Source organism: Mesoplodon mirus (genome assembly GCF_964341445.2).
Source record: "Mesoplodon mirus genome assembly, chromosome: 4".
Taxonomy (NCBI): domain Eukaryota; kingdom Metazoa; phylum Chordata; class Mammalia; order Artiodactyla; family Ziphiidae; genus Mesoplodon; species Mesoplodon mirus.
In genome coordinates this window covers 16,066,583-16,092,014 of record NC_138979.1, presented here as the reverse complement: position 1 = coordinate 16,092,014, position 25,432 = coordinate 16,066,583, and the positions used below count along the sequence as shown (strand labels likewise).

At 36.7% G+C, this 25,432-nt stretch overlaps 1 protein-coding gene across 1 annotated transcript in view; it reads left to right on the top strand.

Annotated features, from left to right (window-relative positions):
• MALRD1 (MAM and LDL receptor class A domain containing 1) overlaps positions 1 to 25,432 on the top strand; it is a gene marked incomplete at both ends in the record, with an annotated part of 598,196 nt that overhangs the window by 46,159 nt on the left and 526,605 nt on the right. The window contains 4 exons of the mRNA XM_082619568.1: positions 7,244 to 7,340; positions 19,374 to 19,475; positions 20,122 to 20,268; positions 24,096 to 24,262. Of these exons, the coding sequence (XP_082475694.1) occupies positions 7,244 to 7,340; positions 19,374 to 19,475; positions 20,122 to 20,268; positions 24,096 to 24,262 (513 nt within the window). The remainder of the gene's footprint in view (positions 1 to 7,243; positions 7,341 to 19,373; positions 19,476 to 20,121; positions 20,269 to 24,095; positions 24,263 to 25,432) is intronic.

The following is a 25,432-nucleotide window of genomic DNA, read 5'->3' as shown; positions in this document are numbered from 1 at the left end:
TCTGTATGATGGACTCTAGGTCAATCCACCTCACTACAAATAAATCAATTTTGTTTCTTTTATGGCTCAGTAATATTCCATTGTATATTTGTGCCACATCTTCTTTATCCATTCATCTGTCGAAGGACACTTAGGTTGCTTCCATGTCCTGGCTATTGTAAATAGTGCTGCAGTGAACATTGTGGTACATGACTCTTCTTGAATTATGGTTTTCTCAGGGTATATGCCCAGTAGTGAGATTGCTGGGTCATATGGTATTTCTATTTTCAGTTTTTAAAGAACTCTCTATACTGTTCTCCATAGTGGCTGTATAAATTTACATTCCCACCAGCAGTGCAAGGGGGTTCCTTTTTCTCCACACCGTCTCCAGCATTTATTGTTTGTAGATTTTTTGATGATGGCCTTTCTGAACGGTGTGAGATGATATCTCATTGTAGTTTTGATTTGCATTTCTCTAATGATTAATGATGTTGAGCATTCTTTCATGTGTCTTCTGGCAATCTGTATATCTTCTTTGGAGAAATGATTTTTTAGGTCTTCTGCCAATTTTTGAACTGGATTGTTTGTTTTTTAGATATTGAGCTGCATGAGCTGCTTATATATTTTGGAGATTAATCCTTTGTCAGTTGCTTCATTTGCAAATATTTTCTCCCATTCTGAGGATTGTCTTTTCATCTTGTTTATGGTTTCCTTTGCTGTGCAAAAGCTTTTAAGTATAATTAGGTCCCATTTGTTTATTTTTGTTTTTATTTCCTTTTCTCTAGGAGGTGGGTCAAGAAGGATCTTGCTGTGATTTATGTCATAGAGTGGTCTATGTTTTCCTGCAAGAGTTTTATAGTGTCTGGCCTTACATTTAGGTTTTTAATCCATTTTGAGCTTATTTTTGTGTATGGTGTTAGGGCGTGTTCTAGTTTCATTCTTTTACATGTAGCTGTCCAGTTTTCCCAGCACCACTTATTAAAGAGGCTGTCTTTTCTCCATTTTATATTCTTGCCCCCTTTATCAAGAATAAGGTGACCATATGTTCGTGGGTTTATCTCTGGGCTTTCTATCCTGTTCCATTGATCTATATTTCTGTTTTTATGCCAGTACCATACTTTCTTGATTACTGTAGCTGTGTAGCATAGTCTGAAGTCCAGGAGCCTGATTTCTCCAGCTCTGTTTTTCTTTCTCAAGATTCCTTTGGCTATTCGCGATCTTTTGTGGTTCCATACAAATTTTAAGATATTTTGTCTTAGTTCCATGAAAAATGCCATTGGTAGTTTGATAGGGATTGCATTGAATCAGTAGATTGCTTTGGGTAGTATAGTCATTTTCACGATGTTGATTCCTCCAGTCCAAGATCATGGTATATCTCTCCATCTGTTTGTATCATCTTTAATTTCTTTCATCAGTGGCTTATAGTTTTCTGAATACTGGTCTTATGTCTCCTTAGGTAGGTTTATTCCTAGGTATTTTGTTCTTTTTTTTTTGAAATGGTAAATGTGAGTGTTTCCTTAATTTCACTTCCAGATTTTTCATTAGTGTATAGGAATGCAAGAGATTTCTGTGCATTACTTTTGTATCCTGCTACTTTACCAAATTCATTGAGTAGCTCTAGTAGTTTTCTGGTAGCATCTTTAGGGTTCTCTATGTATAGTATCATGTCATTTGCAAATAGTGGCAGATTTACTTCTTCTTTTTCTATCTGGATTTCTTTTTCTTCTCTGATTGCTGTGGCTAAAACTTCCAAAACTATGTTGAATAATAATGGTGAGAGTGGACAATCTTGTCTTGTTCCTTATCTTAGAGTAAATGCTTTCAGTTTTTCACCATTGAAAGTGAAGTTGGCTGTGGGTTTTTCATATATGGCCTTTATTATGTTGAGGTAAGTTCCCTCTATGCCCACTTTCTGTAAGGTTTTTATCATAAATAGCTGTTGAATTTTGTTGAAAGCTTTTTTCATCTCTTGAGATGATCATATGGTTTTTCTCCTTCAATTTGTTTATATGGTATATCACATTGATTGATTTGCGTATATTGAAGAATCCTTGCATTCCTGGGATAAACCCCACTAGATCATTGTGTATGATCCTTTTAATGTGTTGTTGGATTTTGTTTTGTAGTATTTTGTTGAGGATTTTTGCATCTATGTTCATCAGTGCTATTGGCCTGTAGTTTTCTTTCCTTGTGACATCATTTTCTTTCTTTTTTTTCTTTTTTTTTTCTTTTTTTTTTTTTTGCGGTACGCAGGCCTCTCACTGTTGTGGCCTCTCCTGCTGCGGAGCACAGGCTCCGGACGCACAGGCTCAGCGTCCATGGCTCACGGACCCAGCTGCTCCACGGCATGTGGGATCGTCCTGGACCGGGGCACGGACCCATGTCCCCTGCATTGGGAGGCAGACTCTCAACCACTGCACCACCAGGGAAGCCCCATTGTCTTTCTTTTTGATATCTTTGTGCCATCTTTGTTTTGGTATCAGGGTGATGGTGGCCTCATAGAATGAGTTGGGGAGTGTTCCTCCCTCTGCTATATTTTGGAAGAGTTTGAGAAGAATAGGTGTTAGCTCTTCTCTAAATGTTTGATAGAATTCACCTGTGAAGCCATCTGGTCCTGGGCTTTTCTTTGTTGGAAGATTTTGAATCATAGTTTCAATTTCAGTGTTTGTGATTGGTCTGTTTATATTTTCTGTTTCTTCCTGGTTCAGTCTCGGGAGGTTGTGCTTTTCTAAGAATTTGTCCATTTCTTCCAGGTTGTCCATTTTATTGGCATATCGTTGCTTGTAGTAATCTCTCATGATCCTTTGTATTTCTGCAGTGTCAATTTTTACTTTTTTTTTCATTTCTAATTCTGTTGATGTGAGTCTTCTCCCTTTTTTTCTTGATGAGTCTGGCTAACGGTTTATCAGTTTTGTTTATCTTCTCAAAGAACCAGCTTTTAGTTTTATTGATCTTTGCTATTGTTTCCTTCATTTCTTTTTCATTTATTTCTGATCTGTTCTTTATGATTTCTTTCCTTCTGCTAACTTCAAGGTTTTTTGTTCTTCTTTATCTAATTGCTTTAGGTGTAAGTTTAGGTTGTTTATTTGAGATGTTTCTTGTTTCTTGAGGTAGGATTGTATTGCTGTAAAATTCGTTCTTAGAATTGCTTTTGCTGCATCCCACAGGTTTTGGATCATCGTGTTTTCATTGTCATTTGTTTCTAGGTATTTTTTGATTTCCTCTTTGATTTTTTCAGTGATCTCTGGGTTATTTAGTAGTGTATTGTTTAGCCTCCATGTGTTTGTATTTTTTACAGATTTTTTCCTGTAATTGATATCAAGTCTCATAGTGTTGTGGTCAGAAAAAATACTTGATACGATTTCAGTTTTCTTAAATTTACCAAGGTTTGTTTTGTGACCCAAGATATGATCTGTCCCAGAGAATGTTCCATGAGCACTTGAGTAGAAAGTGTATTATGTTGTTTTTGGATGAAATGTCCTATAAATATCAATGAAGTCCTTCTTGTTTAATGTATCATTTAAAGCTTATGTTTCCTTATTTATTTTCATTTTGGATGATCTGTCCATTGGTGAAAGTGGGGTGTTAAAGTCACCTACTACGATTGTGTTACTGTGGATTTCCCCTTTTATGGCCGTTAGCACTTGCCTTATATATGGAGGTGCTCCTACGTTGGATGCATATATATTTACAATTGTTATATCTTCTTCTTGGATTGATCCCTTGATCATTATATTGTGTGCTTCTTTGTCTCTTGTAATAGTCTTTATTTTAAAGTCTATTTTGTCTGATATGAGAATTGCTACTCCAGCTTTCTTCTGATTTCCATTTGCATGGAATATCTTTCTCCACCCCTCACTTTCAGTCTGTATGTGTCCAAGGTCTGAAGTAGGTCTCTTGTAGACTGCATTTATACAGGTTTTGTTTTTGTATCCATTCAGCCAGTCTGTGTCTTTTGGTTGGAGCATTAATCCATTTACATTTAAGGTAGTTATCGATGTGTATGTTCCTATTTTCATTTTCTTAATTATTTTGGGTTAGTTATTATAGGTCTTGTCCTTCTGTTGTGTTTCTTGCCTAGAGAAGTTCCTTTAGCATTTGTTGTAAAGCTGGTTTGGTGGTGCTGAATTCTCTTAGCTTTTGCTTGTCTTTAAGCTTTTGATTTCTCCATCAAATCTGAATGAGATCCTTGCTGGGTAGAGTAATCTTTGTTGTAGATTTTTCCCTTTCATCACTTTAAATATGTCCTGCCACTCCCTTCTGGCTTGCAGAGGTTCTGCTGAAAGATCAGCTGTTAACCTTATGGGGATTCCCTCATATATTATTTGTTGCTTTTCCCTTGCTGCTTTTAATATTTTTTTCTTTGTATTAATTTTTTGATAGTTTGATTAATATGTGTCTTGGTGTGTTTCTCCTTGGATATTTCCTGTATGGGACTCTCTTCACTTCCTGGACTTGATTGACTATTTCCTTACCCATATTAGGGAATTTTCAACTATAATCTCTTCAAATTTTTTTTCAGTCCATTTCTTTCTCTCTTCTTCTTCTTGGACCCCTATAATTCGAATGTTGTTGCATTTAATGTTGTCCCAGAGGTCTCTGTGTCTCATGTTTATTTTTGCATCAGTGCCAGCTATACCTGACTTTTGTGATGTTGCCAAACTCCTAACTCCATTATCTGTGTGTGATCTGCTTTTAGTTTGCTACTTTGCTGTTCTCTCTCTTTTTTTTTTTTTTTTTGGCCATGCCCCATGGCATGGGGGCTCTTAATTTCCTGACCAGAGATCGAACCCTTGCCCCCTGCAGTGGAAACATAGAGTCCTAACCACAGGACCACCAGGAAATTCCCTTTTCTTTTCTTTTCTTTATTTCACCTAACACAGAAAAAGTGAGGGGGGGATGTTTGGAAAACCTTACTTGCCAAAGTTTTGGAGAAAACAAAGAATGTTAATCCCTTTTCTTAGAAACATAACTACCATATTACAAACACAGCTCCTGACGCTAGGGCCTCTCTTTTTAGAAAATTATCATGGGGTTCCACTTTCTTTAGCTCATTCAACCTATCCCTCTTTGTGGGATCCCAACCAAAATCCCTGGTAAATCTTTTTGTTAAATACGTTTAACTGGTGTATCTCATTGTGCCTGGTGGGTCTGCTGTTTTATAGCCACACAGGTCCATTAGTAATTTCCCTATAGTTAGAGAAATTGTTCTTTACCTAAGGAAAACGTTTCCTCTTTCTGTGCCAGTGGGCTCAAAAGGCAGCCGATTTTCATACTAACATTTCTTCAGTTGAATCGAATAAATACATATTGCAAACTGTGGTGAGGAGAGGATTGAAGGTAAGAAGGTAATTTAAAATCTACTTTATTAGATCAGGTGTGAAGATATACAAGTGGAAACAGGGATGGAAAGGAGGGGGTGTTAATAGGTCCTGACTGATTGGACATGTGACTGGAGGAAAAAGTCATTCCAAAGGCCATTTTAGAGTTTTGAGCACTGAAGTTTTGAGCAGTCTTCTGAAGTTTTGAGTGTCAGGGGAGAGATCCAAGTTGTTGAGAAAGAACTTTATGAATCAGAAGTGACTTCATGTCATCGGAGTGAAAATATCCAGCAGGCTATGGAGATGTGGGAGGAGCGCTCAAGAGAGAAGTTGACATTCCTGATGTAATCTTGTCATCAGCCTGGGTGACAGTTAAAGCCCTGAGGATGAATGGGTTTGCAGGAAGGGTGTAGAGGAAAAAAGAAGAGACTGGTGATTAGTTAACACTTATTTCCACTTCTCTCTTTAAATGTGGCTGCTACAGGTATATGCTTAGTTTGGCAAGAACTAGGGAATATATCTATGTGAGAAAGCTTTCAAGAAGAATAAAGTTAATCTGTAGAGAACAGATTTTTTTTTATTGGTAAACACTATTCATCCAATAGCTTAAATATTTTAATAACTATGTTATAATAGCTAACACTAATGCCAACTATAGGCCAAGTGCAATTGTACATGTAATAACTCATTAATCCTTACATAAACCTTATCATATAGGTAATAACTTATTATTTTTATCAGTACCTTTTTACAAAGAAAACTGAGGCACAGAGATATTAAGTACCTTCTCCAAGGTCTTCTTGCTATGAAGTGGTGTATCTGGGATCTGAATTCAAGGAGTCTGGTTCCAGATATACACTTTAATCACTGTGCTATATTGGCCTCATATGAACTATGCCTATGTAACAAAATTTGATAGACCTTTCCCAGCATGGTCCTGACTTATAATTAGTCACATGGTTATTCTGTTTTATGTGAAGAGGAGATGACTTTCTGAGGGCTATATATTGATGGTTTGCTGGACACATTATGGATGTTTCTTATATTTTTAATAGACTAGTAGATAGCATCTGGTTCAAGAAGAAATGTATTAGTACATCTTTTTGTACAGAAACAAAAGAGAATGCAGAACAGAAAAGTGCAGACCATCTGTTAAGCTAAGAAGCAGTGTGATGTTTTGGCATAATAAAATGTTTATATTATGAACAAGGCTGAGCAATGCACACAAGTTTAATGCATCCATGAATTAAGCGTCACACATCATTGGTATTCATTAGTGAAAGTGGGTTAATACTTTCCACCAACACACCAATTTTCTATTGATTTAAGTAATTAGGATTACTTGATCTTTCCAAGTTTCTCAGATTCATTATACCAGAGTATTTCCTGGTGGAGACTGGGTTGGCTTCACATCACAATATAACATTCAGTCATTTTAACAATAAGTCACTGAACAACGATTTCCAGTCAATCGCAAGCTATCTCTAGATAATGGCAGAAAATGTGCAGGAGGATACCACAAGGACATCCAAGGCAGTACTGTGAGTAAAATTCAGAGAACCAGAGGTGGAAATGGAGCACAGATGAAAAATGGCAAGAATCAAGAGTTCAAGATGGAGCATGGGTCCAAGAACTGCTAAATACTAAATAGTATGAATGCATAGGAACCAAACTCAGGAAATGATATGGGGCAGAAACCAGGTGACTATTGCTTCATTTCACAAACATGTTACCTAACCTAGACATGTGGGATAGAGATGACCGTACATTTTCTTGTTCTTCAAAATGTATGTTTAGATCTCTTTCCACTTGGAATTGGCATGGTCACCCAAGTGCTTCTAGGAAGTGACATGCGTCTTATTTGTAGGCTCTGTGCTATAAGACTGTGAGGTAGTAATGTTCCTTGCTCTTTGTTTTTGTTTTATTTCATTTTTCTTATCCAGGTTGTTTTTGAAGGCCAGATGATTTCAACTCCTGAACAGGATGAAGTCATAGCTATTGATGATATATCCTTCAGCTCAGGCTGCTTGCCTGCAAATGGTAAGAACTTTTTCTTATTTTGATCCCTATTGTGTAGTAAATCCAGTGCAATTTAAATATTGTATAATGACTTTGATCTGCTCTTTATTTTTACTTAATGCTTTAAAGTGAGCTATTTTCCATTGTTCTAATACACTGTGTAACAATGACTAGATTTATGCTAGAGGTGAAGATGGTATTTTTTACTGCTGATGCTATAAAGAGCTGAAAGGTGTAATTTAGTCTCAGATTTGGAACCTTGTAGCAACGTTTACACTGTTTAGTTAAATCTTACCCAGAGAACTCTATGCCTTCTAGGAGATCGGGAGAAAACTGGCCTCCCTAGACTTGAAATTATCTTCTTGGAGAATCAATTTGACTATGCCACTGAAAGACACAAATGGAGAAATATATTAATTATAATCTATTTTCTATTTAGATTGAAACAACTAGATCAATAAACCACACAGATCTAAAAAGTCATCCATATCGGTCCCTTGAGTATATTAACTGTATAATATTCAATTCACCAGTCACATTGTTCTCAATAGAAATGTTCAATGTTTAAAATATAAATTGGTAATGATAAAATTAACTTAGTCTAATAAGCAATAACTATACACATTCAGATATATGTGATTATAGATATTTGATAGATATTTTTCCTTTTGAAATTTTATTATGATATAGTAGAATAAAGATAGCTATTTTGTAGAGATGATTCCCAGTTCTAATTTTGTACAAAGATATGGTAGTCGTGGTAAAAAATATTCCAGTAACAGAAGAGATGGATTGGTCTACCTAAGAGAAATCAAGGAAACTTGATAAAGGGTGTTTGTATTGTGCTTTGATGTTTAAAAAGCACTCCTGCTGTTATGATAAGAGCTTACAGGTATGTGTCTTTTGCCACTCAAACCAAGATGAGGTTTTACAGGAGCTGATGACAGCACCTTCTAAACACTGGAACACATAAAGGTCTCTTTCATCTTTGTACTGTCAATTCTCAGTATATGTTAGTAAGAAATCATGATAGGATAAATTGAAACATAGGTAAATTGAAATGGAGAACTTTAAAGGAACAGACTATAACCTCCACCCATTCCTAGAAGTAAATAATTTAAGTATAAACATCAGTGCCTTTTCACTAAAAGAAGATAATATTTATTAGATTTATCGGAAGAGAATCAATATACCAGTGCAGAATACATTGTTAACTCCAGAAAAAGCATGATCTGCCGTTCAAATGTCCCCTAATAATTCCTCTTCTGTTACACTGCATGGTTGTTCCTGAGGCCAGAGCACAGCCTACTTATGCTTGATTTTTAATGAGACACCTAGTCCCTGACCCTGATCACTTCAGCAGGGTCTTTATATATCTCAGTTTTATAGTTTCTGCAGAAATTGAGGTCTGCCAAACAAAATGATCCCTAATAGTTCTATTTATTGCCCAGTCTGGCTGATCACCCTCAAAGGAGAATAAAGCAGTGAAATCAGCTATTGGCTGGACTTTCTGAACCACAAGGAAGTTAGGAACTGGCTGTTGCCATTGAAACTTTGTTTACATTACAGATTTACACAGGAGAATTCTTGGGTTGTGCTTGGGACTTGAGATCGCTTGTAATAGGACTCTGCTATCATTTCAGACATGAACTTTCTCTTCATTTTTGGCTCTGGGAACCAAAGCCATTTCCCTAATTACCCATGATCCATACACTGGGACAGAGGCTGGTGTAGATGGGCCATAATAATTATTCAGAAGACAAATGCCAGATTTTTAGTAAGCACTTAAAAGAACTCCTTAAAATCACTATAGAAAAAAATAAAGCAATAGTAGTGGGAGTGAGAGCATCAGAAAGTTGGACATTCAAGGAAAAGTTGTGGTCACATAGAAAAATATTGGAGTCTACAATTTGTAAGAATAGTTCTAGATAGTGTTATCACTGTATTATTTTGAGGTGGTGTAGAAATAAAGTTTACTGAAGATGAGACATGAACTTTAAAGCTAAATTATTGGGCAGGCCTTTTACATGGATATTAAAGTAGTACAAGGTTACAAGGTAAGGGCCTAGAGAAGAAGACTTTGAAATCCAAGACTGAAGTCTTTAGTGAATATGGAAATCAGATCTCCTGCATGGATGACACAGGGCTATAACTTGGATGTCACGGGCCAAGATGTTTTTACACCATGGAAGAATGAATCATTGTATAGAAGCAACATTGGGGATTTAGAAGGATGGCAATTTTAATTTTAGGCCTTTTGTTTTATGGGGCATTGGAAAAGAGGGTCTCCCCTTGGGAAAGCTACAAAAGAAGTGGTCTCTTTTTGGGGAAAGCCAGTACTCAGGTAAGGTCACAGAGTGTTCTTTGACTCTTTGAAGGTGAGGGTGCAGGGGTTTTGTTTTTTGTTTTTCAAATAGAAGGAGGATTGAGGGCATATTTAAACTTCTGGGAGGAAAACACAGCAGCATGAGGATTAATAATGGAGAAAAAGGATAAAGCATTATGGGATAGGACTGGCACTTGGATGGAGTTCCATTTTGTAAATGGTGAGAATGTGAGAGGTGGTAAAATTAAGTAGCATTAAATTTTCAAATGAGACTCTCCAGTCAAGTTCAGGCACTATCATGATAGACTACACCTAGTTAACCATCAGAATCACATAGAAGAGTGATAGATTCTGGGATTCACTCCAGACCTGCTAGATGGGAATCACTGAGGTTGGAGCCTACATTTAAAGTAATGTTCTCAGGAAATTTTTGTGAAGTCAGGCAATCCTAGGTTTAAGAACAGGACTAACCTTTTGGGATCCACAAGACCTAGTCTCGTGTTGATTATTGCACTTGGCAGTGACTGCCTTGGAGCAGGGTTCTGAACGACTAGAGTCTGTGGTTTCAGTCTCATGCGGTCTTGGTGGTGAAAATCAAGGTAGGGGAAGCAGGCAGACATCTTCTGGACATTTCCATCAGAAAATCCTACTCCAGTGGACAATAGGGTTAGGTATGCATTTGGAAGCAAGAAAGCAGAAAAGTTTGCTTAGATGACTTAATAGAGGATATAGACAGTCATGGCATAGGTTCTTCAACTCTGATACTTCTAAATTCAAGGACTAAGGGATTTCCTTTGTATTTCCCTCATGCTTGTCATCTTATGCTCATAGAATAACCTCTCGCATTCAGGGCAGGAAGAAGGAAGGAATGGGAAGGGACATAGTTTCGGACATGTCATTCATCGGCTAGGTGATTTTCAGGCAGACAACCGTAGTTGCTAGGGAGGCTAAGAAAACTGAAGATTTAGATTTGGCCTCTGTAATAAAGGCAGGCAAGGGGAACAGGTTTATAAGTCTAGGGCGCAAATATATTTGCTACAGAAACTCAACATCAGTATGTTTAGAATTAAATTCCAGTCTTCTTTCAAACTCTGTTCCTTCTCCTGCGTTCCCTGTTTTAGTTGTTGGCGTCTATTTGGTCTCACTCAGGAGCCAAGGAGTCGTCCTTAAATCCTTCTTTTCTTTTCTCATCTCCACATTAATTTGGTTCAAAATGTTATTGAGGGAATGTCCTTATATTTCTCAAATTGTCTCCACTTATTTATTCATTATTATTTATCCAACTCTGATTTTGTTTGCCCCATTTTTTTTCTCTTGGATTGTTAAAAATTCCAGTTTCAGTCTATTTCACCCCCCTGTTCACTACTCCCTGCTATCCACCAGATTGTACTTTCTAGCATTCAAATGTGACCAATCTCTATTTTGTTTAAATCCATCAGTAACTCTCATTGCCTTCAGAATGGAATTGAAATTTTTGGTCATGACATAAGCTCACCAGGATCCTGCTCTTAGGCACCAGCCCAACTTCTTCCTTAATTTCCCCAAGAATTCCCATATTCTGGCCCAAAAGAACTACCTGTGAATCCATCAACACAGCGTTATCTCATTCTTGGGTATCTTTTCAAACCTTGCTCCCTCTTCTTATTTCATGAAAAAAAATTTTGGTCTGTTCTGCTACTAGGTATCCTTCCAGACTGAGTCATTGTTTCTTTTCTGAGAAGCCTTCTCTTACAGAATATCCCCCCACACTCCCACTCCCTGTACAAACACACACACACACACACACACACACACACACAGTGTATTAATTTATCTCTACAACTAAGTGCTGAGTTTCTTGAGGGCAAAGTTAGTGTCTTACTCATTTGTGGATCCCGAGTGCAGAGCAAGTACTTAATTGATTGAATAAAGAATATGTGCAATTATTTAAACATCAAGTATTTGGGATTTTGTATGAATTCTTCTTCCTTCCTCTAAGCTACAGCACCATTCTATAAAAAGCAGGTTTAAATGAAATATCATGGGAATATGTTTAAAGCAGTACTTACACTTATGCTAAGAAATATTATATTATTTTCAGGTTTTTGTTTTAGTATCAAAAATAAAGATATGTCTTCAAACTATATAATGTGATTTTTTATCTGGGATGAATTAATCTGAGCCAAGCATTTGCCATATTTTAGTAGAAACATAGTGTTTTTGTCATTTTATAGCTGAAATATAGTACTTGGAAATGAATACTGCTTGGAAGTGAATGCTGTAATATGTCTTTTGGTGGTTATTTTGGTTATAAAAATGGTTCTAAGATATATAGGTTTTCTGACAAGACTTCTTTATTTTCTTATTTCTTCAAACCAGTGTGCTTTCAAAAATTTGTTCTAATTTTTTTTTTTTTTTTTTGAGACTAGGGAGCAATTCTGTTACTGTGTTTTTATTTTCTGTGTTCTGATGCTTTGATGTCTGGGGTCTTGCTGACCCTGGAGGGACTGTCTCTTCCAGGGTAGGCCAATTCCTAGAGACAGTAAAACAGCTCACCATACAGTGTATTTTTCAAATGCAAACCGACCAATCCACAGCACCCACCCCAGCCACTTTAGGCTTTCACACTCTGGGTCACTGTGTACCTGCCCTAATCACCCCAGGGTCAGTGCATGTTTTCTAAGACCACCATAAAAAAAATACCACAGACTGGGTGGCTTAAGCAACAGAAATTTATTTTCTCATGATTCTGGAGACTGGAAGTCCAAGATCAAGGTGTCACCAAGTTTGTTTTCTTTCCTTGCCTGTGGATGACTCTCTTCTCTCTGGATCTTCACAGTCTTCTCTGTGTGTGTGTCAATATCCTAAATGCCTCTTCTTATTAGGACACCAATCCTATTGGATTAGAACCCACCAATATGACCTCATTTTACCTTAATTACCTCTGTATACCTCCAAATATGGTCACATTCTGAGGTGCTGAGGGTTTGGACTTCAACATATGAATTGGGAGTGGCGGGTCCAGTTCAACCCATAAGAGCAAGGTACTAAACAACTAGGGACAGCCCTGACTGGATAAATGAAATATTGATGGATATGCAGATCATGGCTCTATGTTTGTCGAATCTCATGGAAATAAATACCCAAAAGTATAATTTTACTGTATATCATTTTTAAAGAAGAAATAGTAGCGTTTTACAATTGGAAACATTCTGATGATGAGTAATCCGCCGTATAGATTATTAAGGGTAGTATTATCTTTAGGGAAAAAACATAACTGATTCTCTCTACTTACTCTTTACTATAGAAATACAGCTCTCTTTATAAAAGTGCTAGATATAGGTATTTTCGTGGTTTCGGAATATTTTCAAGATGAAAAATAAAACTAAATTCTTTTTATAATATTAACTCTTTTAGATTATTCCCACACTTTCAAACAGTATCTTTCTAATTATTGCCCTTTGCAAGATATGAGTATCCACTGTACATGTATTGAAAGGAAGACCTGTTTAGACTTTATCAAAGTCTAAAAAGACCCAGGTTTGTGACTGTGACTAAATAAGAATGTGCTTAATCACTGATTCTTTTTTTTTTTTTTTTTTTTTGCGGTATGCGGGCCTCTCACTGTTGTGGCCTCTGGGCATGAACCCGTGTCCCCTGCATCGGCAGGCGGACTCTCAACCACTGCGCCACCAGGGAAGCCCTAATCACTGATTCTTTTTTTGTTTGTTTTTTGGTTTTTTTTTGCGGTATGTGGGCCTCTCACTGTTGTGGCCTCTCCCGTTGCGGAGTACGGGCTCCGGACGCGCAGGCCCAACTGCCATGGCTCACAGGCCCAGCCGCTCCGTGGCATGTGGGATCCTCCCACACTGGGGCACGAACCCGTGTCCCCTGCATCGGCAGGCAGACTCTCAACCACTGCGCCACCAGGGAAGCCCTAATCACTGATTCTTAAATAACATTGCTTCTTGAACAAATTACTGTATATTTTTATAAAGATTGCATGTTAGGGCTCATAATCAAATATCATGAATATTCTGTGAATATTTTTACGTTGGTTTGCCAGGACTTTGCCTTAGTCTCATTTATGAACATTCCAAATACACAAATTATTCCTTAATGAGAACCTGAATAATGCTTATATATTATCCAGTTAAATAAGCATTATTTAACTAGTTACCTTTTTTATCTTATTAACTTCTAGCTACCTTTTAAGATCTAATGACTATTCATTGAAATTCATTACTGTTTTAAGAAAACTCATAAAGAAATTGTCAAAAGCCCCTGGAGTCAAAAATGGATGCCAATTATAACTTTTGCTGCAATAGCCTTGAGGCTTGGACTTCATTCTCTTCCATCTGAGTGATGTGGCCAATTTCACATAACCTGTTTGTACAAGATAAGACTTGAAGGATGGCAGGCTCTACACATGTGGCTTCATTGGTATAGAGACTTTGAAATTGTTGGCAAAGCTTCATCCTGCCGATTGTACATCATTGATGGAGAATTTTAAAATGCCAAACATAATTTTCTACTGCTGGATTGTGGTGCAATATAAAAATGAAAGAGGGTGTGGGGAGGGAGAGAAAATGAATATGAATATAAATATAGAGGACATCTTTAAATAACTTTGAGCTCTGAAATAGAATGCACTAAAATAAAAAGCTGTCCAGGAGATTAGTTGATTGACAACTTATTAACCTCCACCATATCATTGTTTTTGTGCTTTCAAATTCCAATTTGGGGGACTAAAGGTAGTAGAAGTGGTTGATATTGGTGAAAGATATTTAATAGCAACTGATACAAGCTGAATATTAAATTCCATGCAATTTATAATTGACTATTTTGCTATTTTTGTTTACAGTACTTTTGTGGTTATTGTATAAATAGTGAAAAATTAAAGATAATATCCAACAGTTAATTGAACTATGGCAAACATTTAATTATGCAGCTCCAGGGGCTGAAGATTTGTAGCTATTATACGAATCTACAAAAATTACAGTTTTAATTGTTTCATGGTAATTGTTATTGTGCAATCTTAGTTTCACTTATTGCCCACACTCCCTTAATTGCATATGCAGTTTTATTTTCAGTGGATCTTATGTTCAAGAAGCTTTGCATATTCATCATTTGTTAGCTTCCATTATGAGAAACCAGATTATGGATGTTATTCGTAAATCATATTCACAGCCAATTGCTTCAATTTTATTTCCAATACAAATGTGAACAATTTGTATAGAGTCTGTGCTGTTGTAAAAGATTTCATTGAATTGGTCTTAGGTCATTTATTCATTCATTCATTAAACAAGTATATATTGAACATCTATGTTATGTCAAGAATTTTTCTAGACATGAGGGAGATGCAGTGAAAAAACAAATGGTAATCCCTGAGTTTATGGAATTTATATTTTAGTCAGAAAGAGAAAGAAGCTAAGCAAGTAAATAGAAAAAGGTACTTTATGTCAAGTGGTGTTATGTGCTATGGGTACAGTAAAGCAGAAAACTGAGGTAAGGGTGCCACAGGCAAGGGGGAGATAAGTTTTAAATAGAGTGGTCAGGCATGGTCACATGAAGAACATATTTTCTGAGCAAAAAAAAAAAAAAAGCTGAGAGGTCAAGCCATGTGTGTATTGGAAGGAAGCCACGTGTCAAGGCGAAGGTCCTGAAGCAAGAGTAAACCTGGTTTGTAAGAGGAGGATCATGGAAAGGACTTTTGCATGCATTTCTTGTAGGATAGAAGTCCGTGCGATGATTTTGAGCAGAGGAGACATGATCTGACTTGCTGCTTGATTTAGCTTTAATATGTTCTTCTTGTCCTTCTTTCTGTAAATGGATAGTTAAATTACAGGATTTGAGGTCAATCATTTTTCATTCCTAATGAAAACTTTTATAATTACTAATTTCCTTCTAAGTACTATTTTAGCTATATGACACAAATTTTAGTAAGTTATATTTTCATTCAGATCAAAATACTTGGTTATTTCAAAGTCTGTTTTATTTAAACGTGTGATATTTAATTACCGAATAAATGTGGATTTCCCAGATTTGTAGTTTAATTTTGTTTTAGTCTGAGGATATTGAAAGATAATAATGGGGCAAGGGCAGCGACAAGGAGACAAAATAAGAAGTTTTAACTATAATCCAGAAAGAATGATGTTCCCTTAACTGAGAATTGGTAGTAGTAGTGAGTACTTCGATGTAGTGAGATTCTAGATGTGTTTTATAGATCAAGCAAAGATTTGCTGATGGATGGCATGTCCGATGAAAGTAAGAGATGTATCATACATGTCTCTACTCTTTTTACCTGAACTAGAAGGATGGAGTTGTCATGGACTGAGATGAGAAAATGTGGGAGGAGAAAGTTTGGGCCGAGAAAATCAGAAAATATGCCTAGTTTCAGGCATATTTCTTTTGAAATGCATATTGGTTATCCAAGTGAAGTGGCCAAGTCAGCAACAGGATATGCCGGAGTCCAGTGGAAGGTCTGGACCTAAGTTATAGTTCTATGAGTTATTGGCATTGGAAATGTTTTAAAGGCATGAGACTAGGTGATGTTAACAGTATTGTGAGAAGAGACGAGATCCAAGGCTAATGTCATCTTGTGTAACATCGACGAGATGAGGGAAAACCAGCCAAGGAGATGAGAATAAACGCTAGTCATTTAAGATGACAACCAGGAGAGAATTATGTACCAGGATCCAGTGAAGAAAACATTTCAAGAAAAAGGGAGTGAGCAACTATATCAATATTACTGATATGTCAGGTATGTTGGGAAGGAAAAATTAAATATTATTGTAGGTTAACAATGGAGAGGTCAACTTTGATATATGCAGTTTCAGCACAGTGGTAAGGGTTAAAAAAAAAAGGAATAGAGTTCTGATATATGTTACACCAACATGAATAAACCTTGACAACATCTGAGAAGTAAAAGGTCAAACACAACAAGCTATATAATGTGGGATTCCATTTTATAAAATGTGCGGAATAGGCAAAGTCATCAGAAAGCAGAACAGTGGTTGCCAGAAGCTGAGGAGGGGGAGAGAATGGGAGTGATTGCTAATGGATATAGGGTTTTATTTTGGAGTGATGGAAATGCTTTGGAATTAGATAATGGTGATAATTGCATGACACTGAGAATGTATGAAAGCCACCAAATTGTGTACTTTTAAATGGTTAAAGTGGTGAATTTTAGGTTATGTGAGTTTTAACTTCATTTTTAAAAAATTGAAAAAACCTCATTGGAACAGATGCAAGAGAGAATGGGGGGAGAAGAAGTGGTGTTGGAATCAGTGAGAATAAGCAGAACTTGGAGAAGTTAGTTGGAGGGAGTTGGAGGTTTAAGAGATTTTCTTAAGATGGGTGAGATTGTGGCCTCTTGTATACTGAAGGGAAAGAAAGCATGTGGGATGTAAAAGAGGGGAGGAAATTGCTGGAATGATTGCAAAATAGGGTAGAGGAGATACATTTCCTGGGTAAATGAAAGGAGTGGACCTAGGGAGCAGCAGGACTGGTTGATCACAGTTAAGAGGAGGAAAGGCATGTGGGTGGCAGTGCAGGTGGTGGGGCTTGTGAGGTTTTCTTCTGGTTTCTCTCATTTTCCCAATGAAACATAAAGCAAGATGATTAGCTGAGGGGGAGGAGGAGTTGGAGATTTAAGGAGTGGATAGAGGGCTTTGAACCGTTGTCTAGAAATGGAAGAAAAGGAAAGAATTAGGAAGATGTAACGGGATGGCCCCAGTGCAATGAAGTGAGTAGTCAGGAATATGAAGTCATTTCAGTCAGCTTGGTGTTGACCCATCACTCCCGTTCATCTGCACGGATGCAGGTGTCGTGTGGGTCTCAGCCTATTCACAGTGATGCTATCTGCCAGGAATCTCAGGCGCTCACCTGGGCCCAGATTACATGTCGTGAGTCCCCACAGACATTTCCCACACCAGAGCCAGTGTTGTGATATTGTGGCTAGTCCAGCCCTTGCGGTTCTTATGATTACAAGACACACCCCTGCCACAACCATCAGGGAACTTTGGAAAAACAAGGTTTGCTTCTTACAGGTCCTGGAGGGTACCCAGCACATCCAAGGGCCATACAGTGAGGTTGTGGGGAGAGAGAGAGTAAACCTAGGGTTCTGCCTTTGTTGGAGTCGAGGATGGGGTGCCTAGGGTTTCCCGGTTTTACATTTTATTGTTGAATTTAAAACATACAAGTGGGAATTAAAGTGCAGTAAGGGAGAAGCTGGGTCACTCGAGTGCTCAGTTATCTAGGTCACCAAGGGCTGTTGAAAAGTGGAACTTCATGGGTGGGATGGACTGGCTCTTTATCCAGTGTGTAGAGGGCAATGTGTTTATTAGAGATGGATGTCTTTGAAATGGATGCCTCAGCAATCAAAAGGTTGATGTCAGGCACTTACATTACAATCAAGAAAGCTAACTGTCAGGCACTTACACTACATGAAGGATTGTACTTATCAGAGTTTTTGTCCTGAGTTTGTGGAAGCATGAGAAGAGCCAGCAGATGACTATTTTCTAACATCAGTAAAAAAGAAATGAGGACATGAGAGAGGATGAAAGGAATTGCAAAACTGGAGGACCATTAGCTTTGTAGGTCCTGTTGCTGTCAAAAATTTTTTACAGTAGAGATACTAGAGGGAGTGCGTGGAAAGATAGGGGTGATGGTTGGGGAGTGGGCCCCTCATAATTAAGATAGAGGAAGTGTTATCACCATTAATTATGATCATATTCAGCCAAATGGTGGCAGAAGTGATTTTACATCAGCAGTTCTCCTTCATGAGCATCAGTAAGAAAAATCAAGAAATTGAGGGGCAAGATGAATGTGAACATTGAAATGACAAAGAGTGACATTGAGCCAACGGGTAAAGTAATCAGGGATTGAGGGGTAGGGCACCAGTGTCTGTAGATGACTGTAACAAGATGTCAAAAGATTCAAAGCTCAGATATTTAGGAAGGTGAGAAACCTCCATACTGTTCTCCATAGTGGCTGTACCCATTTACATTCCCACCAACAGTGCAAGAGGGTTCCCTTTTCTCCACATCCTCGCCAACATTAGGTATTCATGTTCTTTCTGATGATAGCCATTCTGACTGTATAAGATGATATCTCATTGCAGTTTTGATTTGCATTTCCCTGATAATTAGTGATGTTGAGCATTTTTTCACGTGCCTGTTGGCCATCTGCATTTCCTCTTTAAAAAAATGTCTATTCAGTTCTTCTGCCCATTTTTTAACAGGTTGTTCATTTTTTTGATGTTGAGTTGTATGAGCTTTTTATATATTTTGGATATTAACCCTTTATCAGTCATCATTTGCAAATATTTTTTCCCATTCAGTAGGTTTTCTTTTCATTTTGTCCATCGTTTCCTTTGCTGTGCAAAAACTTTTATGTTTAATTAGATCCTATTTGTTTATTTTTGCTTTTATTTCCTTTAAGAGATGGATCCAAAAAAATATTGTGGCGATTTATGTCAGAGTGTTCCACCTATGTTTTCCTCTAAGAGTTTTACAGAGATCTGATTAAAATACAGAAGCACTGGCATGGTTGTTTTTTTTTCTCTCTCTCTTCTCTCTGTGAATCGATCTCTCTTTTTCTGTCTGTGTAATGAGTCTCCCTAAGGCATGATGCCGCCATAGAGAGGAGTTGGGTTGAGCATGCTCTGTAGAACAAATGTTAACATTTTAAGAAATACATGATCCTTTCTAGTGACACCTGCATCTCACTTCTTGCCAATCTTACAGATGAAATTTTACCATGTCAAGAAACATTGAATACCAAGATGGAACAATGCCATCCAGATATACGTCTCTGCAGATTTGATTCTACAGATGAAGGATTGAGGTGTAAGTGTTAAAATGAGATGTCTGCCTGCCTTGTCAGTGTGTACACCATCCATGAGACTCAGAAGCCTAATAGGAATATCAGACCACTAGTAGGGATACTCACTTGACAAACTCTGTTTCCATCTATGTCTTAGTTTTAGCAGGAGTATCATTGGGGTTTTAGCTGAAGTGTTATTGCAAGTCTGTTGTTTATTCAAAAAGTAAAAGACAGTAAATATGTCAATTTAAGATAATGTTGTTTTGTAAAACAATTACATTAAAGGTCTTGGAATTATATACAATGTTTCTTCTTTAAAATTTCAGTGTGATTGTGAATAGTAAATTATTTAAGTTAACTGAATTCCATATAATAGGTAAGGTCAGATATTATGCCATTTAAAAAACCACAATGGAAGCAGTGGTACAAGAAAAAGAAATCTCTTCTTTTTTTTTTGGCAGCAGTGGTTCTCATTTGGAGGATGCCCATCTGGATCAAATGAAGAACTTCTAAAAAGTAGAGGACACTCTAAGACTTATTGAATCAAAATTTCCAGATATGAATTTGTGTGTGTGTGTGTTTATGCCTTGATTGCAACTATAACCATTGTTAAGCAGCCACTCCAGTAGACTGTGATAGTCCACCGACATCTTTTTCTCCTCTCTTTAGTGTGTCAGGCCTGTGGATTTGATTTTGACATGTGTGACTGGGTATCAGAAACATCTGCTGGGCAAACTTCCTGGATGCGCACAAAAGCAAGAGAAATTTCTGTGTTAGAATCTCCACCTCAGCAGAATCAAAGCAGTGATGATGAAGGTAGCAAATAAAAAATCATATTGATTTTGCTTCCTTTTTAACTTTTTTTAGTGGTTGCTCTAGAGTTTGTGAAATACATTTACAACTAATCTAAGTCTACTTTCAAATAACTCTATACTTCCTCATGAGTAGTGCAAGTCCATTATAATAAATACTCCTAAGTCTTCCCTCCTTTCCCTTGTATTATTGCTCTCATTCATTTCATTTCATTATCAAATACATTAGGACTATTACTGTTTTGAACAAACTTTTTTTGATTAAGCAAGTTGAAAATGAAATGTTTCATTTTACTTTAATTTATTCCTTCTCTGATACTATTCCTTTCTTCATGTAGATCTGACTTTCTGACCTATATAATTTTCCTTCTCACTGAAGAATGCCTTTTAGCATTACTTGCAAGTCTACTGGCCACAAATTCCCTCAATTTTTATTTGTCTGAGAAAGTCTTTATTTGTATTTCATCTCTGAAGGATAATTTTTGCTGGACATAGAATTCTAGGTTGAGTTTTTTTCTTCTTTTAATACTTTAAATATTTTACTCCACTCTCTTCTTGCTTACATGGTTCGGAAGAGAAGTCTGATGCAATTCTTATCTGTGTTCCTCTATAAGTAAGATTTTTTCTTCGTGGAATATTTCAAGATTTTTGCTTGTCTTTGATTGCAGTTTTGAATATAGTAATGTGCTTAGGTGTAGTTTCTTGGATATTTATCCTTCTTGATGTTTCCTGAGCTTCCAGGATCTCTGGTTTGGTGTCTGACATTAATTTGGATGAAAATTCTCAGTCACTGTTACTTCAAATATTGATTCTCTTCCTTTCTCTCTTTCTTCTTCTCATGTTTCCATTATGCATATGTTGCACCTTTTGTAGTTTTCCCAGAGTTCTTAGAATCATTCCTCTCTTCACTGTTTTTTTTTTTTTTTTCTGTTTGCTTTTCAGTTTTGGAAGTTTCTATTGACATATCCTTAAGCTCAGAGATTCATTCCTCAGCTGAGTCAAGTCTGCTAATGAGCCATTTGAAGGCATTTTTCATTTCTGTTGTACTGTTTTTTACCCCTAGCATTTTTTTATTCTTCCCTAGAATTTCCAACTGTCTGCCTACATTATCTTTTTTGCATGTTTTCTACTTTTTCCACTGGAACTCTTGACTTAGTTATCCCAGTCTGATAATTCCAGCATCCCTGCCAGATCTGGGTCTGGTTGTGATGTCTGTTCTTTCTCTTCAAACTATATATTTTTTGCCCTTTAGTATGCCTTGTAATTTTTGTGTGTGTGAAAGCAAGGCATAATGTACTGCATAAAAGGAATTAAGGTAGATAGGTATTTAATGTGAGCTTTTATGTTTATCCAGCTAGAGTTTAGGCTCTGTTTACTGTTGGCTGTAGCTGTTAACGTCTGAGACTAAAATTTCATGTAGTGTTCTTGTTTTGGTCCCACTGTTGTCTTTGGGTTTCTCTAAAGATATCTTCTGAAATAAGGTCTGAGACCCACAGTTCTTTTGGTAATATTTCCTTGTTATCATACAGGACCACTTTTGATGGGGAGATACATTATGAGGGGAAGGGAAGCATCCTATAGTCCTATGAATGGATCTCAGTCTTTGATCCAGTGGGGGCTGGATCTGGGTATTTTGCTCCTGTCATGTGGAAGGTTAGAACCTGCTGGATTTGATATCTCACTTCTCCCAGTTAGGATCTCCAGTCGATTAGCTGGTTGTAAAGCTCCTTTTGAGTGAAAGCCTTATTAAGAATAACAGGAGAGTCCAGGTATATTTCAAAATGACTACTTTTCCTCTCCCCCAGCTGTAGGCACAAGAAGATTTTTCTCTGATTCTTACTGTGAGAACATGGTAGGGCTCCTGAAGGTAAAACTCACAAAAGAGTGGGGTCCTCCCTAAGATGGGACTGCCTGGAGTTTTTAACTCGCAAATGTGTTCACACTGAGCCTCCAGCAGTTCATCAATCACAATCTAGTTTTTTCCACCCCTGTACTTTCCCATACAATTTTGCGATTCTGCTCTTGAAAGTTGTGATTCTTTGTATCTGCTTACCTCACCAATTCTTGCACAGTGGTTTGTGCCATGACCTCAATTTTCCTAGGGGTCTAAGAAGAGTTGTCGATTTTCAGTTTGTTCATATATTTTCTTGCTAAGTGGACAGGAATAACAACTTCCAAGCTTCTTACATGGTGGTCCAGAAACTGGAAATTTTGCAGGCTTTTTTTTTCAATTAGATTTGTTCTCTTTCTAAACCCACTTTACTCTTTCCTGCTCTTTTACTTTGTTCCAACCTCCTTGTTCAGCAGTTTTATCATGGTATTACTCAGCAACCCAGAACCTTATCTGAGTAACAATCCTGGTTTAGGGTTTCATACTTGATGGTAATGCTTGGAGTTTTGCACGTACTGTCACTTAGCCATAGCCCACAGCAGTGAGGGTAAGTATCTTTCCCACCTCAGTTTACGAGAAGGATTTCCAGACCTAATCTTTGACCTCATAGAGAGAATTTGACTCTGTTCATCCAGGATTTTGCAACATTTAAATTAGTCAAAATTCTAGCTACTACAGCCTGCTTCTGGTCCCAACATCCAAGAGTTCTGTGGTTTTAGCCCTGCTCATCACTTGGCATATCTATTTTTTCCTTATCTTTTGAGATGTTTTATCTTGTTTAATCCGTCTCTGCTTTTGTAAAAATGTGTTTTCATTTTATTTATCATTTCCTTACGTATAGGTCAGAGGAAAAGTATTAACTTATTATATACTACTTTGATTAAAGGCTAACATATCTAGTAACTAAATTTCACTGAATTTAAGTTCAAAGTTTTTAGATGTTGCAGGAATATTTGCTCTCTTACAAAGAAATAAAACATTTGAAAGACTTTATCTTTGAAAACTGAAGTTATAAAACATAGAAATATCTTTGTATCTCTGTATTGTATATATTATTGAGTTCAAAAGCAATACAAACTGGTTTTAAGAATCAGATGGAAAAAATTGACAATATTTTTATGTACTATACAATCCATATCTGTAGTTTAGTAGGACTGTAAGTATATGATGCTTCCATGTAGTTTGGTGAGAAAGAGGGCAGATTAAATTATATTCCCTTAAACGATGAAAGTTTTTCTGTGAAGAATAGAAAAAATAATCAAAAGGGAAAATAATTCTGGGAAGAAAGATGAAGAATTTTTGATTAAAGAAAGATTGTATTGTTTTATTTAAAAGAATGATCATTTGGTGGCACAGAGATTTTTATATCAGTAGATTTCTTTTTATAAGAATATTGAATTTTCATATTGAAGGTATTGTCAAACTTTGATTTTAGGAATTAGGAGATTACAATGCATTTTAGAAATAAAATATGGAAACGAAAATCTGTAATTTGTAGTTGATGCAATCTTTTAAAAACATCGTATTTTTTTTTAATTTATTTATTTATGGCTTTGTTAGGTCTTTGTTTCTGTGCGAGGGCTTTCTCTAGTTGTGGCAAGCAGGGTCCACTGTTCATTGCGGTGCGCGGGCCTCTCACTATCGTCGCCTCTCTTGTTGCGGAGCACAGCTTCCAGACGTGCAGGCTCAGTAATTGTGGCTCACGGGCCCAGTTGCTCCGTGGCATGTGGGATCTTCCCAGACCAGGGCTCGAACCCACGTCCCCTGCATTGCCAGGCAGATTCCCAACCACTGCGCCACCAGGGAAGCCCCAAACATCGTATTCTTTTAAATAAAATATTGTGTTTCAGTCTTGATTTGGAAAAGTAATACAATAATTTTGTTCAAACAGAAAGCAGCTAATTTTTTCTAAGTTGCCTTTTTTCTCCTTTATTTTTCAGGTTACTATATATGGGTAGGGGCTAAGCATGCTTCTACTCTTAACCATTTATACAGCAGGGCTTATCTAAATAGCTCTGTGTGTCACTGCTTGGGCAAGAGCTGTCATCTTCAATTCTATTACTCTATAGAAAACAGCGTTCTGAGAGTAGGACTGTATAATAAAAAGGTGAGAAGAAACTTGCATTAATTTCAAATTCATTGAGTAAATGAAATTTCTATTCTTGGCAACTTTTGTTTCTATTTCTCAGTTGCATGTAGGCTATAGGTATTCCTTATCTTGACTTTATTTGGGATACCTTTAATTTTTTTTTTTTTTTTTTTTTTGCTTCTGAGGGGGAATTTGCTTTTTTCTTTTCCATTATGGTTTATTGCAGGATATTGAATATAGTTCCCTGTGCTATACAATAGCACAAATGTTGTTTAATTGGTATACTTTTAAAAAGAAGTATTAAGAAGCTGGTTTAGGAGATATTGTCATGTACACTGTGGTAGTTTGCAAAATGTTTCATAAAATTGTTAAAATTCATGAAAATATATTAAAAACTGTGATGTAATAATATATTTGGGATTCTATATTATTAACTCTATACTGAAGCTCTGATGTGATCTGGATTTTTGATCTCTGTATACTTAAAGTTGTAAATATGATGGAAGCAAATACTTGTTCTGGTACAGTAGATACAGTTTTAAAAGATCGGTAATCCCTGATTAAATACAGCCAAATGAGTCATATAAATTAAAAAAAATGGTGTTCTGGGCAGAGTGAAAGTTGTAGTGGTAATGCTAGTGAATAAACAAATTCATGTCTTTTTTTTTTTTAACCTAACTAACTGAAAACAATTCTCTACAATTGGGAAAACACTTGAGAAACTTTAAGAACTTCTATTGTGAAGAAGAATTTATTTATAGGTAGGAGTAAAAAAATCATAGGGGTAAACATCAGTTATTCTACAAATGGGAAACATTTGACAATAATTGCAGGAATTCTGACATTGGAAAAGAAAGACAGTAAAAGTATCCAAGCAAGTAGTTTCCTTTGGCTCAGGATGCTTTGGATAAATCCAGTTGAAACTTCTGCGTGACATCAGCCAGATTAATTATTCAACAAAAGTTTGTCATCTGTACTTAACAAGTGCCACTAACCATCTGTCAACAGCATTTTCTTCTGTTGTTTTCTGAAGTTTGCAGTGACTTCATATTAATCCTCAAGTATCAGACTCCTTATTACCAAGATACTTGAACATTCAAGAAGCATTCCCCTTTTCTTCTGAGTTCTATCATATCACCTCTCCCTTTTCCTTTTGTGTTGTTTTCATCATATCCAGTCTTTTTTCTT